The sequence below is a fragment of the Fusarium venenatum genome (assembly GCF_020744135.1).
Source record: "Fusarium venenatum strain MPI-CAGE-CH-0201 chromosome Unknown EDB82scaffold_4, whole genome shotgun sequence".
Classification (NCBI taxonomy): domain Eukaryota; kingdom Fungi; phylum Ascomycota; class Sordariomycetes; order Hypocreales; family Nectriaceae; genus Fusarium; species Fusarium venenatum.
In genome coordinates, this window is record NW_027072132.1 from 7,174,954 (window position 1) to 7,188,365 (window position 13,412).

The 13,412-nt window shown below is 45.9% G+C and overlaps 6 protein-coding genes across 6 annotated transcripts; 4 read left to right on the top strand and 2 right to left on the bottom strand.

Annotated features, from left to right (window-relative positions):
• Window positions 1-2,257: 2,257 nt before the first annotated feature.
• On the bottom strand, window positions 2,258-4,334 carry EDB82DRAFT_518173 (heterokaryon incompatibility protein-domain-containing protein). Its single transcript, XM_025725703.2, has 2 exons — window positions 2,775-4,334; window positions 2,258-2,723 (listed from the first exon to the last, which is right to left on the bottom strand). The coding sequence occupies exons 1-2, from the start codon at window positions 4,024-4,026 to the stop codon at window positions 2,302-2,304; spliced, it is 1,674 nt and encodes a 557-aa protein (XP_025594275.2). The 5' UTR covers window positions 4,027-4,334; the 3' UTR covers window positions 2,258-2,301.
• A 603-nt stretch (window positions 4,335-4,937) lies between these two features.
• On the bottom strand, window positions 4,938-6,962 carry EDB82DRAFT_481513 (uncharacterized protein; the record flags this gene model as incomplete). The annotated part of the gene is made up of 1 exon (XM_025725705.1): window positions 4,938-6,962. One exon carries the CDS (start codon window positions 6,960-6,962, stop codon window positions 4,938-4,940), a length of 2,025 nt encoding a protein of 674 aa, XP_025594277.1.
• Window positions 6,963-7,615: 653 nt separating this feature from the next.
• On the top strand, window positions 7,616-8,815 carry EDB82DRAFT_518175 (RmlC-like cupin domain-containing protein). The gene is made up of 3 exons (XM_025725706.2): window positions 7,616-8,119; window positions 8,168-8,423; window positions 8,480-8,815. The coding sequence occupies exons 1-3, from the start codon at window positions 7,808-7,810 to the stop codon at window positions 8,572-8,574; spliced, it is 663 nt and encodes a 220-aa protein (XP_025594278.1). The 5' UTR covers window positions 7,616-7,807; the 3' UTR covers window positions 8,575-8,815.
• Window positions 8,816-8,953: 138 nt separating this feature from the next.
• EDB82DRAFT_580706 (fungal-specific transcription factor domain-containing protein) lies at window positions 8,954-11,049 on the top strand. Its single transcript, XM_025725707.2, has 4 exons — window positions 8,954-9,083; window positions 9,134-9,337; window positions 9,390-10,564; window positions 10,611-11,049. The coding sequence occupies exons 1-4, from the start codon at window positions 9,057-9,059 to the stop codon at window positions 10,894-10,896; spliced, it is 1,692 nt and encodes a 563-aa protein (XP_025594279.1). The 5' UTR covers window positions 8,954-9,056; the 3' UTR covers window positions 10,897-11,049.
• Window positions 11,050-11,517: 468 nt separating this feature from the next.
• On the top strand, window positions 11,518-12,661 carry EDB82DRAFT_542235 (uncharacterized protein). The gene is made up of 2 exons (XM_025725708.2): window positions 11,518-11,959; window positions 12,010-12,661. Exons 1-2 carry the CDS (start codon window positions 11,595-11,597, stop codon window positions 12,593-12,595), a joined length of 951 nt encoding a protein of 316 aa, XP_025594280.1. The 5' UTR covers window positions 11,518-11,594; the 3' UTR covers window positions 12,596-12,661.
• Window positions 12,662-13,064: 403 nt separating this feature from the next.
• EDB82DRAFT_530914 (uncharacterized protein) lies at window positions 13,065-13,374 on the top strand (the record flags this gene model as incomplete). Its single annotated transcript, XM_065609227.1, has 2 exons — window positions 13,065-13,103; window positions 13,159-13,374. The coding sequence occupies 2 exons, from the start codon at window positions 13,065-13,067 to the stop codon at window positions 13,372-13,374; spliced, it is 255 nt and encodes an 84-aa protein (XP_065463602.1).
• Between the last annotated feature and the right edge of the window lie 38 nt (window positions 13,375-13,412).

Sequence of the window (13,412 nt, forward strand, 5' to 3'; positions counted from 1 at the left end):
TCCGTCATTGTTGAAACCGCTGTCCACGAGTCTTGGGTATGCTGCTAGAGTTCGCTCCTGGCAAGGCAATCTTCGCTATGTTGACTTGACAGCCGGCGATAACTTCTAATAATCTCGATTCGAGATATTTCTATCGTGCTGGTTTTCTGGAGTGTTTTGTTTTTAGAAGAGATGGATTGCGACGCAGGACAGGCGATTGTCATGTTTCAGCCTCAAATGAGTTTTCGCTGATAGTTCGCCTGTCGCCTCATTGGGTAGATTTCACCAATCATGCGTGTAGTCTACCCGCCAAGGCGCATTCACCATGATCCAGGCATATTCCGGACTGAATGAGCTCTGAGCGAGCGATTCGAAAAAAGGAAAAGGACTGGGAAAAACGGCTCCCGAATGCGCAGGATCATAGTGGGCTCATCAATCGCATACTCTAGATGGAGCTTTGCATCATCCGTGGATGTTAAAGCAGACATTGATTCCCTTATAGTAACAGTCAGTATGGTCACATGTGGATTCTGTGGTGTATTGAGTATTGAAGAGTGAAAGAGCGTATGTTCAATCGATACTAGCTACCAAGAGGGTGTAATGGTGCAAATACACACCTAGTAAAGACAATAAAGAACTAAATAAATTTTGTGTGTTTAGTCTCTAGATCTTATCAATTTGTCGAGCTTGACAGCAATAGGATGCCTCTATCGTACCAGTGGAAAAGGGTCCTCCAAGAGGTGTAGAAATGAGAGGCTCAATTAGCGTAATCCTGCAACAAGCACTTCACGTCCCATCTGCATCTCTGTACATCATACTCCGTTTCCTAACTTCAGACTTGCCGGTCCATCAAAAATCCAACGATTCAGCGCTTAAAGCTACTAAACCTAGGGATACAAAATACTAACGATCGTGAACCATGACTGCCACAGATCGCTCCCATCAATCCTCCATCCCTCGGTGGGAAGAGCGAGGCCAGAGGGAGGGTCGTTGGTGATTCGACCGTGATTTTTCAACGCAACACGGAAATGGGCTGTTTTCATCGCCATCGCCATCGCCAACAACAATTCTGTCGGCAAAGTGCTGGGGTTTGTTCTGGGCCGTGGTGATATCAGGAGAAAACAATGCGTTTAGAGCATGGTGTAACGGCTTTAGGGGCTTGGTGTTGGCTACTCAAATTGTGTTTCTGCTATTCTGTGTGAGGAAGAACACTTGAAAGAGGGGAGATTCTTCTTATTTTATGGCATTCAAAAACAACGACAGTAATGGCTTTCTTACATCAACCGTTTCCAGGTGAGAAGATGTTAATTGGATTATGCTACTCATTATCGTGACTCGCTCATCCGTTACGGTCGTCTCACATTCCGATGATACCTGTATTGTATCAGGTATGGGCACCTGGTGTGATCGTAACTGCATGTTTCCGCACTTATTAGACCATATTCTTACAGCTTCGTTGAGGCAGAGTTAAACACAGGACGTCCTTATTACTCAAGATATCAAGCAATGCTATCTTGTAGATCTTGTCGCCTTATCTTATTGTCAAGTTACCGGAAATCTTGAACTCTCTTATATCCACTGTTATGCTATGACAGCTCAATTGTGGTGGTGTCTGATCGGGGGAAACTGCACAAGGTCAAATTGGGCGATTGTCGCAGGAGATCTTGTATTGATAGCCAGCTCAGCATTTGATGCATAAGGGCCTGATGACGAGAAAATGCTACCATAAGCCCCTTACTTGGTACAGTACTCGAATTCCGGGGTAAGTTCAGTTTTCGTTCGTGCAACTACACATGTCGGTATGAGTTAGATTCGGTGACCTAAGCCAATTACATGGTTCACAATTCTGCTATCCATTACCACAGAACGGTTCAGTCGTGGCACAGGTTGAGAGATGTGACTTACCTCTACTCTTCCTCTTTGTCCCACTGCCCCGCTCTACTTAGATTTAATTAAACCCGATTGGATAGGTAGGTCACATCAAAGACTTACGCAGCATAAGGTAGATATGACTGCATGGTCTTGGTGACGTTGAAAACGTGAATGACTATTTGAGCGATGCAGTACTTCGAACACTTCGGCATCCCAAGCCTGCAATCAGAGTATAACCCTAGTCAGCTTTCCAAGATCAAGGGAGTCCTGATAAAGGTGAACACTTTCAGGGCTGCAAAATTGTTTGCAGTAGAGTTACTGTGACCTGTAGAACATATGTTGATCACCTCTTGAAAGATCAATTCACCATCGCAATATACGACGAGAACTAGGGGGCAAGACAATTCACATAAATAGAGAAAGTCTTGCTTGGCTTTAATATTCAGCAAACTATACAAGACTTACTGTCTGTATATTGACACCCCTTTCCATCAAAGCACACATAGTCATCCTCGGATCATAGCTAACAATCTCCTTTGTTTCACTATTCATAAAGAGAGGGCAATAGTCAGGATCGTCGACCTCCATCCCGAACTTCAGAAACAGCCAACCATCTGGAAAGGGAATGGAAATTAATCGAGGATCGCCAATGGTATGTCCACCAGTGTTATTGTTCAGAAACTTTGTCCGGTGAACTCCGTCGGGACCGGATCTTCGTTGGACAGTGTAGTTAGCTGGTAAAGGACCCAAAAGAGTCTCCCCGCTCATAACACCGTGGACGAAACAATCGCCAAGACTTCTATGCTTGTTGTTTGTTGTGGATCGAATGAGTATTGGGGTTTGACAACCGAGCGGAATGAATAATTGATCGCCTAGTGAAGCAAACGTTAGTGACTGTGGGGATATAGAAAGGTGAGACTTACCAAGTTCTACCGTTCCTCGTGTGCGACAGTGTCCAAGATATCCTTCATCGGTGATGAAAAGATACGAGTCTTGCAATCCAACCATGACATTGCTCTCATACTGCGTCAAGACATACCGGCTTTCTCTACATTGGGCAAGATTTAGGATGTGTTCACGCAACTGCTCAAGCGTGGGACATCCACTAGAAGGATTTCGGTCCTCAAACTTCGAATGGGTGATAACATGCAGATGAGCGTCCAGAACAGTCTCACCCGGTAAGTACTCTTTTGCCATAATCTTCTCCAGACCCAATTCATTGAAGTACTCTGCCAAGTCTGCGAAACTATCAATTTCGAGCCGATATGTATGGGTAACTGAACCTAAACGAATGCCTGCTACTTCGAGTTCATTTGGCTCACGTAGGACAGCATGTGCTGGGGAAAAACTCGCCGCGTTGAAACCATTTGCTGGAGGGACGGTGTCGAGTACTCGTGCGGTCCAATCCGGAACCCAAGACGGCCATTGTTCGTCCGACGAAAGAGTTCCTGTCCCATTGACTCCTGTCCTCGGGAGAAGATCAAGACGACCATAATGATACGAATACGCCATGAAAGCATCTCTGTAGACATCCAGAACAGGAAGCGAGTAGTCCGGTTCAATGCGGCTCGACCATCCTGATGGCGCGAGATTCATCAAACCGTAGATTCTATCATGTGGAAGCTGACAACCAAGATCATGGTATTTCCAGAAAAGGTCATCAAGTTTGATCCCCTTGGAATAGAAGCAAATCCTCGACATTTCCCATAGATGTTGCCGCAACTTTCCCGCCGTTCCGTCGTCATGCTTTGAGAGCACCACCATGGCCGCGCCCTGTAGATCTGTCCAGCGAATTATCTCCCGGCCGCATTGAATAACAGACGAAGGACTCGAGAGTTGGATTTCTTGAAGAACCCATAACCTTCTGAACCAAGACCGGGAGAACACATTTGCGATGGCGATTTCGACGAACTTGTTGAGACGTAGTGGGATTGTGAAATTATGCCATGAAGGGTCGGAGCAGCCTGATCTGGGCTTGCATGCCCTGTTTGACTTCCAGACTACATGCCGAGCAATTTCTCTCATCATCGCTAGTGCCAGAGTGCTTCCTTCGTAGGTTGGTCCTATCCAGGCAACGACTCTTGTGGCGAACCTAAAAATATCACCCATGCGTTTAACTTCGTGGTTGCGTTCTTCGATGTCGCTTTGATTGATGTATAATGCGTCAATCCACATTGTGCGAGGTTTATGAGGATAACGGAGGTATCACAGTGCTTCGTCTAGATTTTGCCCAATTGTTAAAAGCCCTTGATGTGATTCTCCATGTTCACTATTCATAGTAATGGCTTCGACCGTCACGGAGGAAGGGGGATCTTGAGGTCCCCAGGTGTATGAGAGTGCCTCATAGGCAGGCTGTGCTGCATACGTCTTCGGTAAACTTTCGCGGTCATAGAGACATGGATCTACGAGCGAGTCTGGATGACTCCATGAAGTTTCGCCCGTATCATCGTTAATAAAGAGGATCCTGCCTTCTAACGTATTGAACGCTTCCCAAGGTGACTCATCAGGCAGAGTCTTATTTATTTCCTCGAGGGATAGTAAGCTAGAATCGTTCCGAGCAGGTGGTGGAGTAAGCGGGCGTTGAGTGATGTCAATTCTGATAGGGTCGTCAAATCGTCCGGGCCATATTGTGATGACTCTGATCTCGTTCGCAGCTTCGTCCAAGCGGGGGTATTGAAACTTGGACATCTCCATTTGGTCAATATGGCAAGTTGTCATGCAGCGATCATTATTGCCAGGTGCCATTCGTAGTTTTGTCCCGTAGGTCAGATGGATTATTATATTGTCTGGTTGGAGGATGTCGGGACCGAGACAAGGTGCATATACCCGATTTTGGCAATATGTATCTTGTCATAGAATCCAACGAGGCTGTGCCGCTGTGGACCCCTGATGACGCACAGGTAACCTTCCAAAACTCGATCGAGATCAATCTACCTCTGGAGTATAAGAAGCCTTACAAGGCTGAATCAACTAACCATCGCATACGCTATAATCCCATCGCTCATCTCAACAGAAGTTTCACATCAAAAGTAGATCAAATCAATTTGTCTAACTGGGTATCCTTCCAAATAATTACCATAAAATGTCTAAGAGCTATGAAAGTCCGGCAAAGCGCTAAACAACGAGTAATCATAACAAACAGGATCCAAAAATAACGGATCAAACCGAGGCATCGCTGAGTCAACGTTCCCACGCGCTGGTGATACAAGAGTTAAATCCCCTCCCTGATCAGCCGCACCAGACATCGCCGGCGAATTGTTCGGGAGCGTCTGACATAAAGGCAGTGCATTCATCCTGTCCATAGCGTCGGCGATGAGCTCCGAGGCACAGCAGCGAAGACGGTCATACTCGGACTCCGCCATGCGCCATATCCGTCTTGCACTTTTTAAACAACCTAGTACTAAAGTGACGCGGTTGTAGTGGTGTTCAAAACATTCGTCGGGATGGCCTTGGGTTGTGGCGAGCTGGATGAAGCCGCAGAGTGCCAAAGCTGGGATGACGAAGGGTGTGTGTTTGGGGACGTTGGGGCATAGCGATATGCAATCTGAGATACGTCTTGATGCATCCGTTGCTTTTATGCCCTGGATTAATGTCGTGGATGATGAAAGAGGGTGGTTCTGTGCGACTGGTAGAAATGGATCTTTGACGTCTGCTAAAAGAGAGTGCAGATTGCTTCGGGGGAGATGTAACAGCATGCTGGCGAGTGCAATGATCATGTGTGCCTGAAACATCATCTCGTCGATATTCCCATACGAGTCAACAATTTCCAGTTTACCGGGAGGTAAATGATTCGACCAGCTAAGTAGAGCATTCTCGATGGATTGCGAATGGTCATGACCGCTGTTCTTCAACTGATTCAGCAACAAAACTCGACCAAGGATCGTGGCTGCTTCGATGCGATAACTAAACGACGAGAACGTTACATCACCAGTTGAAAGAACCCGTCGTTTGAACTCAAGAACATGATGAGGCTGGGGGATGTCCAGACGACCCGTGTAAAACGCCTCTTCGCATGGTAAGCAAACTTTGGGAGGAACACTGCTGCACCCAAGGTTCATTGTTTTGGGTGGTATGGCCATGAGTATATCCGTAACGTAGATCTCCCACCACGTCCTTCTCAAACTCTCGGCTTCAATCGGATTGTCTAGTTGTCTGGCTGCGGCGAAGTCATTGAGATGCATACCAAGATCCATAGCCATTCTTGTGCACTGCTCGAACGTTTTACTAGCTGCATCGAGCTCACCACCAAAAAAGAGCAGAATCGAGTAGATGAGAAGAGATTGGACCATGCATGTTGAGTTATCCGTCATGGATAGCATATCTGTCGCGACGTCCGCTCGTAGCTGCGCGTTGGGTCCTGAAGGAGCGTAGTGAGATCCAGCGAAATCTACCATGCGTCGAAGATACGGTGGGTAGTTTCGAGAGGTGAAGACAGAGCTGGGGACCAGGAACGGATGCGCATTGTGAAAGTTTTCATAGTAGAGTCGAAGAAGTCGGTCGTTATCGGATGAGGGCTGGATGGGTGCTTGTGTATTGATACCCAAGTTGGTACTCTCTATCGCTTGCGATATCAGACCAGGGTCAAGGTGATGGTAAAATGCCATGGCGGGATCGTTGGAAGGCTGCTGTACTGGAGCTGGACCTTGTGTCTGATGATCGCTCGCGCGTCTTTCGCTATGTGAACTCTCCGATACTGAACTTTGGTGCGTTTGTCGCCGGGTGAGTTGCGGCAATCCATTGTTACCAATAGTATCTTGTGTCAATCCCGACGAGGTTAAAGTCTCTTGCGACGAAGATACTGGTGTGATGGGCAAACTAATTGGATTCACAATCACAGACTCTACAAAACTAGTAGATGGCTGCTCGCTCTGCGAAGACCTCATCATGAGCCTTTTCGGCTGCGTCTCCAGCATTGAAGAGCGATGCTTCTTTCTTCGTCCGCCGCGTCGCGACGGCTCGTAGAAGCAAACCTGATCTGTCTCTGTGCATCGTGAACAAGATGGTTTCCCCGCATCACATTTGAGGTGCTGTTTTCTGCAGACGGTGCAAGCAAGAGTCACTATCCCAGTCGGTTTGACTGATGGCGATGATGATGTTGATGATATTGCCATTGTGAAGCTGGCGTGGAGATGGGTAGCGACCGATGTAAGATGTTAGAGTGAGAAGGGTAGAGAGGCTGAGTCGGCGATTGAACAAGATAAGCAATTTCTGCTTGGTAGCACAACGTGCGACGTGAGAAGAGATAAGGCAATGATCTGATATCTTTCGCGATAGGCATTAATTTCTGTACTTATTTTGAGTAGATATATGATGATGTTGGATGATAATCATAATAGTTTGACATGTCTGAGTATCATGTCATCTCAGAGAATCAGAACCAAAAATCAAAGCCCGACTTTTCCAGGTGGATGCTCACCGACTTATTTGGAGCATTCTGACTGGTAGACGTACCGATAAGCTCAGACGTGAGCATCCACACCAAGACAAGGACAATACGAAGCAGAAGCAGGACGTCGTTCGTTATCTCTCCATCTCCAGTCGACAAGAAAGTTCACGATAAATCCGAAAAAAAAAAATATGCCACCTCGGATTGTAGTAGTTGACTGATATGTGGCTCTCAAACGTTCGTTGAATGGTGTTTGAGCTCAATGGTGAAGTACTAGCCCTGACCTCGGCAGTTCAATCGCCGAGAGAAGGGCAGAAGCGGATATCTCCGGTTGCTGATGGTTGAGACTCTAACCAATCATCGTTGATTTTGAGTCCCCGATACCAAGCCCTTGACATCTGTGCTTGCACGTCGTTCGGCGATTCAATCGCCCAACATAAACATGTTGGATTGTTTATATGAACTCCATGCACCGTAAATCTATATCGGATATCTTCTAGACAAATTCTAGAAATCTCGAATTTTCTATATACCCAATTCTATCTTCTTCTATTCCGCAATTTTATCACAATGGCTGCAGTATCTACGCGGTTCGCTCCTCTACCATTGACGCAGCCTCAATCCTCATGCAGGTCACAGGCTTCGCTCAACAACAATGGAACTCCCAAAACTTATACGTTGAACAATTTTATCGACGACGTCAAAGTTCATCTTGGAGAGTCTGGTGGTATAGGGTGTGAAGACGTTGATGAAGATTATATCATCTCGTTGGCAAAGAAGTACATCTCAAATCCGAACGACTGGGCACGTTATTACCACAACTGCCCCGGCAAGAACTACACACGCAATGCGATAATAAACATCAACAAGAAAGCAAATATTGTACGTCATTCATATCCTGCTTGGTTATACTAAGCTGACTTCGTGTAGCTGCTGTTGGTGTGGAATCCAGGCAAGGGATCGCCAATTCACGATCATGCCAACGCCCACTGTATTATGAAGGTCCTAGCCGGCGAATTGACAGAAACTGTCTACAACATGCCCGTAACAGGTTGCGAGAATCAGCCTCTATCAATCAAGAGCGATACGACACACCAGGCCGACCAAGTCACATATATCTCTGACACCATTGGCTTGCATCGGGTGCACAACCCTCATCCTACCAACGTGGCTGTTTCTCTTCATAGTATGTTCTCTTCTATTCTCTTTTACCTTTGACCTGGTTCTGACTCTGTGTTCCAGTATATACACCACCGAATGCTGCCGACATTGGCTACAACATCTTCGATGAGTCGACAGGCCGAGCGAGCTTTGTTCCCAAAGCACAATCACACTAGATGATATTTTGCGAGCTTCACTTTGATACCCCGGATTTGCTTAGAGATGGGAGCGACGCGATGCCGACAGGAATAACTCATCAGGGAGGCGTATTGTTTGTGTATTATAGATTTTAGAATGTCAAAAATCAGAGACTCTTATTAAACGGAAACCAGATTCGCGGTGAATTCCCATGTTAACAAGCGTTTGAGATCTCTGCTTAAGCCTCAACGGAGTTAAATGCAATTGCTATGTCTTGCCTAGATATGGATTATGGCACCATGCTGTCCACAAGAGGCGTAGTAGCTTATATGTCTTTGTGATTGGCCGGGCGTTATCGGAGACTCTTGCTTGGTCAGCTTCCGCGGAAGCGCTGACAACCCTTCGTCAACCATATATCCTGCCCCAAATAACTTACATGGAAGCTGTACAACTCATCGACTTCATGTTTAATTGAATAACAATTTTCCTAGCAACTAATCTCTGGGCTCCGAAGGCGAAAATGCAGCCCATCAACCGCCCAAGAAAGGTACAGTGATCAACCAAGCTAACGGCACAGTCCTATGCTTACCTGACCAGGCTTGTGATCTCTGTTACACTCGAAAGATCAAATGCGATGGACAGCGGCCGCAATGTTCAAACTGTATCAATTATAAAACTGCTTGTACTCATGCGGCTAGGAGTAGGAAGTGGAAGCCCAAAGCTCAGCAAAATATCCAACGTTCAGAGGCAGATGACATTCGAAGCCTGCAGGCACAGATGCAACAATTGCAGGAGCAGCTTGTATGTCAAGCTCAATGTCGAGGATGAAAGATATACTGACAATCGACTATAGGCTGAGTACCGAGAACAAGAGACAACACTCGTAACATCAACAACGTCACATGATATGTTCTTCAGTGATGAGTTAATCGATGCCGAGAACTCGGCCAACAGCATGACACTTCCCTCATTGGAACAAACCATGCACATGACTGGAATTTTCCTAAACACTTTCAACTCAATGCTGCCACTCTTTCATCCCGACTCACTTCTACGTCTTATCGGAGAAACATACGCCGTCCAGCCACGACAGCGTGATCCTGTATCATGGGCTGCAATCAACGTTGTGCTAGCTCTGGCACGTCAGCAGATGCCTGATCAAAGCGAGATGGGCTCTGAGTATGGTGCAACAAACGATTATATCAAGAAAGCTCAATCGGTAATTTGGACGGTGACGATTGGTGAAACGGGTCTTCTCAATATCCAGACACTGATTGGGATGACCATGTTGCTACAAACAGCAAACGATACAACGCCAGCGCTGGTCCTAATATCAGCGGCTATGCGACTTGTTCATAAGATGGGCTTGCACAACCGTTTATCCACAGAACATCTGAGCCACACAGATCAGAAACAACATGCTAATGTGTTTTGGCTGGCCTACATAGCGGACAAGGATCTGAGTCTGCGAACACAGCAACCTTCGGTACAGCTTGACGACGATATTGATCTGGACCTACCAATTGAACAGGGAGACGTTTGTGGCAGTGACGCTGGAGCAGGTGTTGTCACTACAGTTGACGGAAATACGAGGCTAAATTATTTCCTTGCTCGCATACAACTCGCCAACATTCAAGGCAACGTATACGATCACCTCTACTCCACGCGCGCCTCAAAACGAACCCCGGAAGAAAGAAAGATATCGAGAGGAAGAATAGTCAGAGCTCTTGGTAGTTGGAAAGAATCAGTCCCCTCGGACTTTAACGGGGATAATGTGGTCATCACTACAAGTAATAACCCTTCCATTGCAGCCTTTTTCTGCATCCTTCACACACGGAGTCTCTTGTGTCTGAGTCTAATCACCAGATCCCACGCTTGGGATGAGCAATGGGTCGGTAATATACGTGATTGCGGAAGAGGGACGCGAGTACTCCAGCTGCCAAGCGAGTGGACTGCAATGATCGGAGAAGCTAGAAACTACATGATACTATATGATCAGCTGCACCAAAAATACAGCTGGCTGAAATGGTAAGACTGGGGTTCGCTCATAATTGACAAATGCTGACATTTTAAGGTTTGCTGCGTGCACATACATCTCAGCAATGGTTCTTCTGACAGCAAATAATATGAACGATTCTCAGCACGCAGATTTCGCTGAGGATACAGGCAGAATTGAGAGGGGGCTTGTATGGTTTAAAGATCATTTTAAAGATAAGCCAACCAAGATTTCTGACATGCTTGGAGATATCTGCTCAGAAGCTGTGGAGGTGATGAAACAGAGGCGCACGAATAGTATTGCTGCAGCTGTTGAGAGCACTTGGCTCACAGGGGTTCTTGATGACATAGGATCTATTTGGTGAGGGATAGCCGTAAGATATGCCGAGAGTTGAGTCTCAAAATTGGCCAACTCGACATCATTATTGCAAGGTAAGACATGACAAGTAGAGCCACTATATTAAATTTAGTTTACTGTTCCACTTCATCCCAATCTAGTGTATATCCCGAATGTCTGCCAGCGTTCATAAATACCAACAAAAGATCCCTCTTGCACGTTTTCACATCACTCAATATCCTCTGATGGTAGAAATGGGAGGGTCGCTGGAATTGAACTCAACCGAGTGGCGTCCATACAGGAACACATTAAGGCTGAGGCATTTAGGCTCGTTATCGATGAAGTTGTAGCAGATGTCGTCTGCCTCGATGGTGAGCTTGTACTGGTAGGGAGAGTCCGAAGGAGCTTTATCAAGCTTATACCAGACGATGGCTGTTTGTGCCTGGATGTCTTCGGAAGTGCTTGATTAACTACTTTAGTTAGGTTTGATGTTTAAAAAAGGTTTAGAGTTATCGGCATGCAAGTGGATATGACTTATTATGCCTAGTGGCCGATCAACCAATCAATTGATTGGTGTGTATGTCCAAGGCAAATATTAGTCTAGGTGACTCTCATTAAAAATGACTCACGATTCAGTCTCAACAGTACATAAATCTAAGAGCGGACCGGAACAAGTAAAATAAAATTCAAAATTACACTGGAATTGTATTCCCGTCATTCCTTCCAATGGATTCTGCATATAGTCAAGAGCAGGTTGAGCAGTTCATCAACTACATCGGTTTACCGACTGAGGTATGGAGAGAACGTCAACCCTCACTTGAACTCCTGAAAGCTCTACACATACATTCCATCTCAACTTTTCCTTACGAAAACCTCTCGCTTCACTACAATCAAACTCATGACATCCAACTGGATCCACAACACCTTTTCCAAAAGATGATCGGTGACAATCGTGGTCGTGGCGGTTTCTGTATGGAAATCGCCATCCTTTACAACCATATGCTTCGAGCCATCGGCTTCAACGCCTACACTGCCGGCGTGCGAACACGGGGCAGACTCGAGGGTATCCCACATGGGGATTACCCTGGCTGGTAAGTAAGCCATGTCTTGGCACAGAATTAGAGCTGATTGGATATACCAGGAACCACATTATCAACATTGTGACGTTTCCCGATGGTAGCAAATATCACTCTGATGTTGCGTTCGGAGGAGACGGCGCCACGAAGCCGATACCATTAATTGATGGCCTAATCCACGAAAATTTGGGCACACAACAAATTCGGCTTAAGAGAGACTGGATTCCTCATCAAGTCCATCGAACAGAGGAAACAAAGTTCTGGATTTATCAGTACCGTAACAGCACAAATAAGGATTGGAACTCTTTCTATTCATTCCCAAGCATGGAATTCTTTGCTCCTGACTGGGGCGTGATTAACTGGTGGATCAATACACACCCCGATAGTCACCAGAGACGAAACATATTGGTTATTAAATTTCTCAGAAGAACAAAGAAAGGCGCAGACCTCGAGAGTGAACAAGAGATATGCGGGAAGAGAATGCTCATCAACGGTGTTGTCAAAGAGAACCTAGGCAGTGAGACACGAACTGTCACTGTTTGTCAGACGGAAGAGGAGCGACTGCTGGTTCTTGAGCAGTTTTTCCAGATCTCTTTGACGGAGAAGGAAAGATTTGGTATTCATGGCTACATTTCAGCATTAGACACATAAATCCATGATAAAAAGACTTGATCAAGAACCTTATGTAGTTACATTAGTATATTGGAAAGAGAACTGATTATCAATTCTACCAACATCCCCAACATAAGTTGAGTATTCATGTAGTAAAACAATTTCTTGTCATGATTGACCATATGATACTGAACAGAGAAGGCTGGAAGTCTGCCCAACCCGATGTATAAGGTGGTTCAGCGCTATAGAATGACGAAACCGTCGTAGCATAATGGAAAGTTATAGGTAATAACGCAGATTTGGAGCTTGTTACTGCTATCGAATATACAATTTACCATCACAATGTTCGTTTTAGCCCTGATGGGTTTAAAGCGATCCGAGAGCTTCCACTCAGTCCCTCTGACGAGAGAAAAAATATGTCAAAAGTGTCGTGATGTAAGGGGTCGCCGCCCATCCGCGAAGGCAACAGCTAACAGAGTCTAGTTCTCTACGGGAGCTGAAAAGCACCATGTCGCTCAAGGATATGATAGAGAGAAGTGGAGAGAACGTTTTACAGGGTCGATTGCATTCTACGTGAGACACCTAATGTCACTGCTGGAAAGCTTTCTCCGGAGATCGCCGAGAAGGCTGGAGTTGATATCACAAAGCTCGCCATTTATCCATTGAGAATCAGGTTCACTGTTCATCAACATAAGCTGGAAGCCCTCGCTAAACTCGACAGCATCAGTCACATCGAAGAGGTTCGACCAGACGAAGTACTCAATGACCTGGCTCGTGGAACCCTCAATGCTGAAATCCTTGCTCTGTCCACATCTTAGGTACGAAAGGAACGGTTAAAAGGTCTGCATTGCAGATA

What these genes read in the sequence shown, in the direction of transcription:
- EDB82DRAFT_542235 (XM_025725708.2), top strand. Translation starts at nt 11,595, where the DNA reads ATGGATTCTGCATATAGTCAAGAGCAGGTTGAGCAGTTCATCAACTAC. An exon ending in CATGGGGATTACCCTGGCTG is followed by an intron (nt 11,960 to 12,009) that starts GTAAGTAAGCCA and finishes TGGATATACCAG; the next exon opens with GAACCACATTATCAACATTG.
- EDB82DRAFT_580706 (XM_025725707.2), top strand. Translation starts at nt 9,057, where the DNA reads ATGCAGCCCATCAACCGCCCAAGAAAG. An exon ending in AACAATTGCAGGAGCAGCTT is followed by an intron (nt 9,338 to 9,389) that starts GTATGTCAAGCT and finishes AATCGACTATAG; the next exon opens with GCTGAGTACCGAGAACAAGA. An exon ending in AAATACAGCTGGCTGAAATG is followed by an intron (nt 10,565 to 10,610) that starts GTAAGACTGGGG and finishes TGACATTTTAAG; the next exon opens with GTTTGCTGCGTGCACATACA.
- EDB82DRAFT_518175 (XM_025725706.2), top strand. Translation starts at nt 7,808, where the DNA reads ATGGCTGCAGTATCTACGCGGTTCGCTCCTCTACCATTGACGCAGCCT. An exon ending in TCAACAAGAAAGCAAATATT is followed by an intron (nt 8,120 to 8,167) that starts GTACGTCATTCA and finishes GACTTCGTGTAG; the next exon opens with CTGCTGTTGGTGTGGAATCC. An exon ending in CGTGGCTGTTTCTCTTCATA is followed by an intron (nt 8,424 to 8,479) that starts GTATGTTCTCTT and finishes TCTGTGTTCCAG; the next exon opens with TATATACACCACCGAATGCT.
- EDB82DRAFT_518173 (XM_025725703.2), bottom strand. Translation starts at nt 4,026, where the DNA reads ATGTGGATTGACGCATTATACATCAATCAAAGCGACATCGAAGAACGC. An exon ending in ACGAGGAACGGTAGAACTTG is followed by an intron (nt 2,724 to 2,774) that starts GTAAGTCTCACC and finishes TTGCTTCACTAG; the next exon opens with GCGATCAATTATTCATTCCG.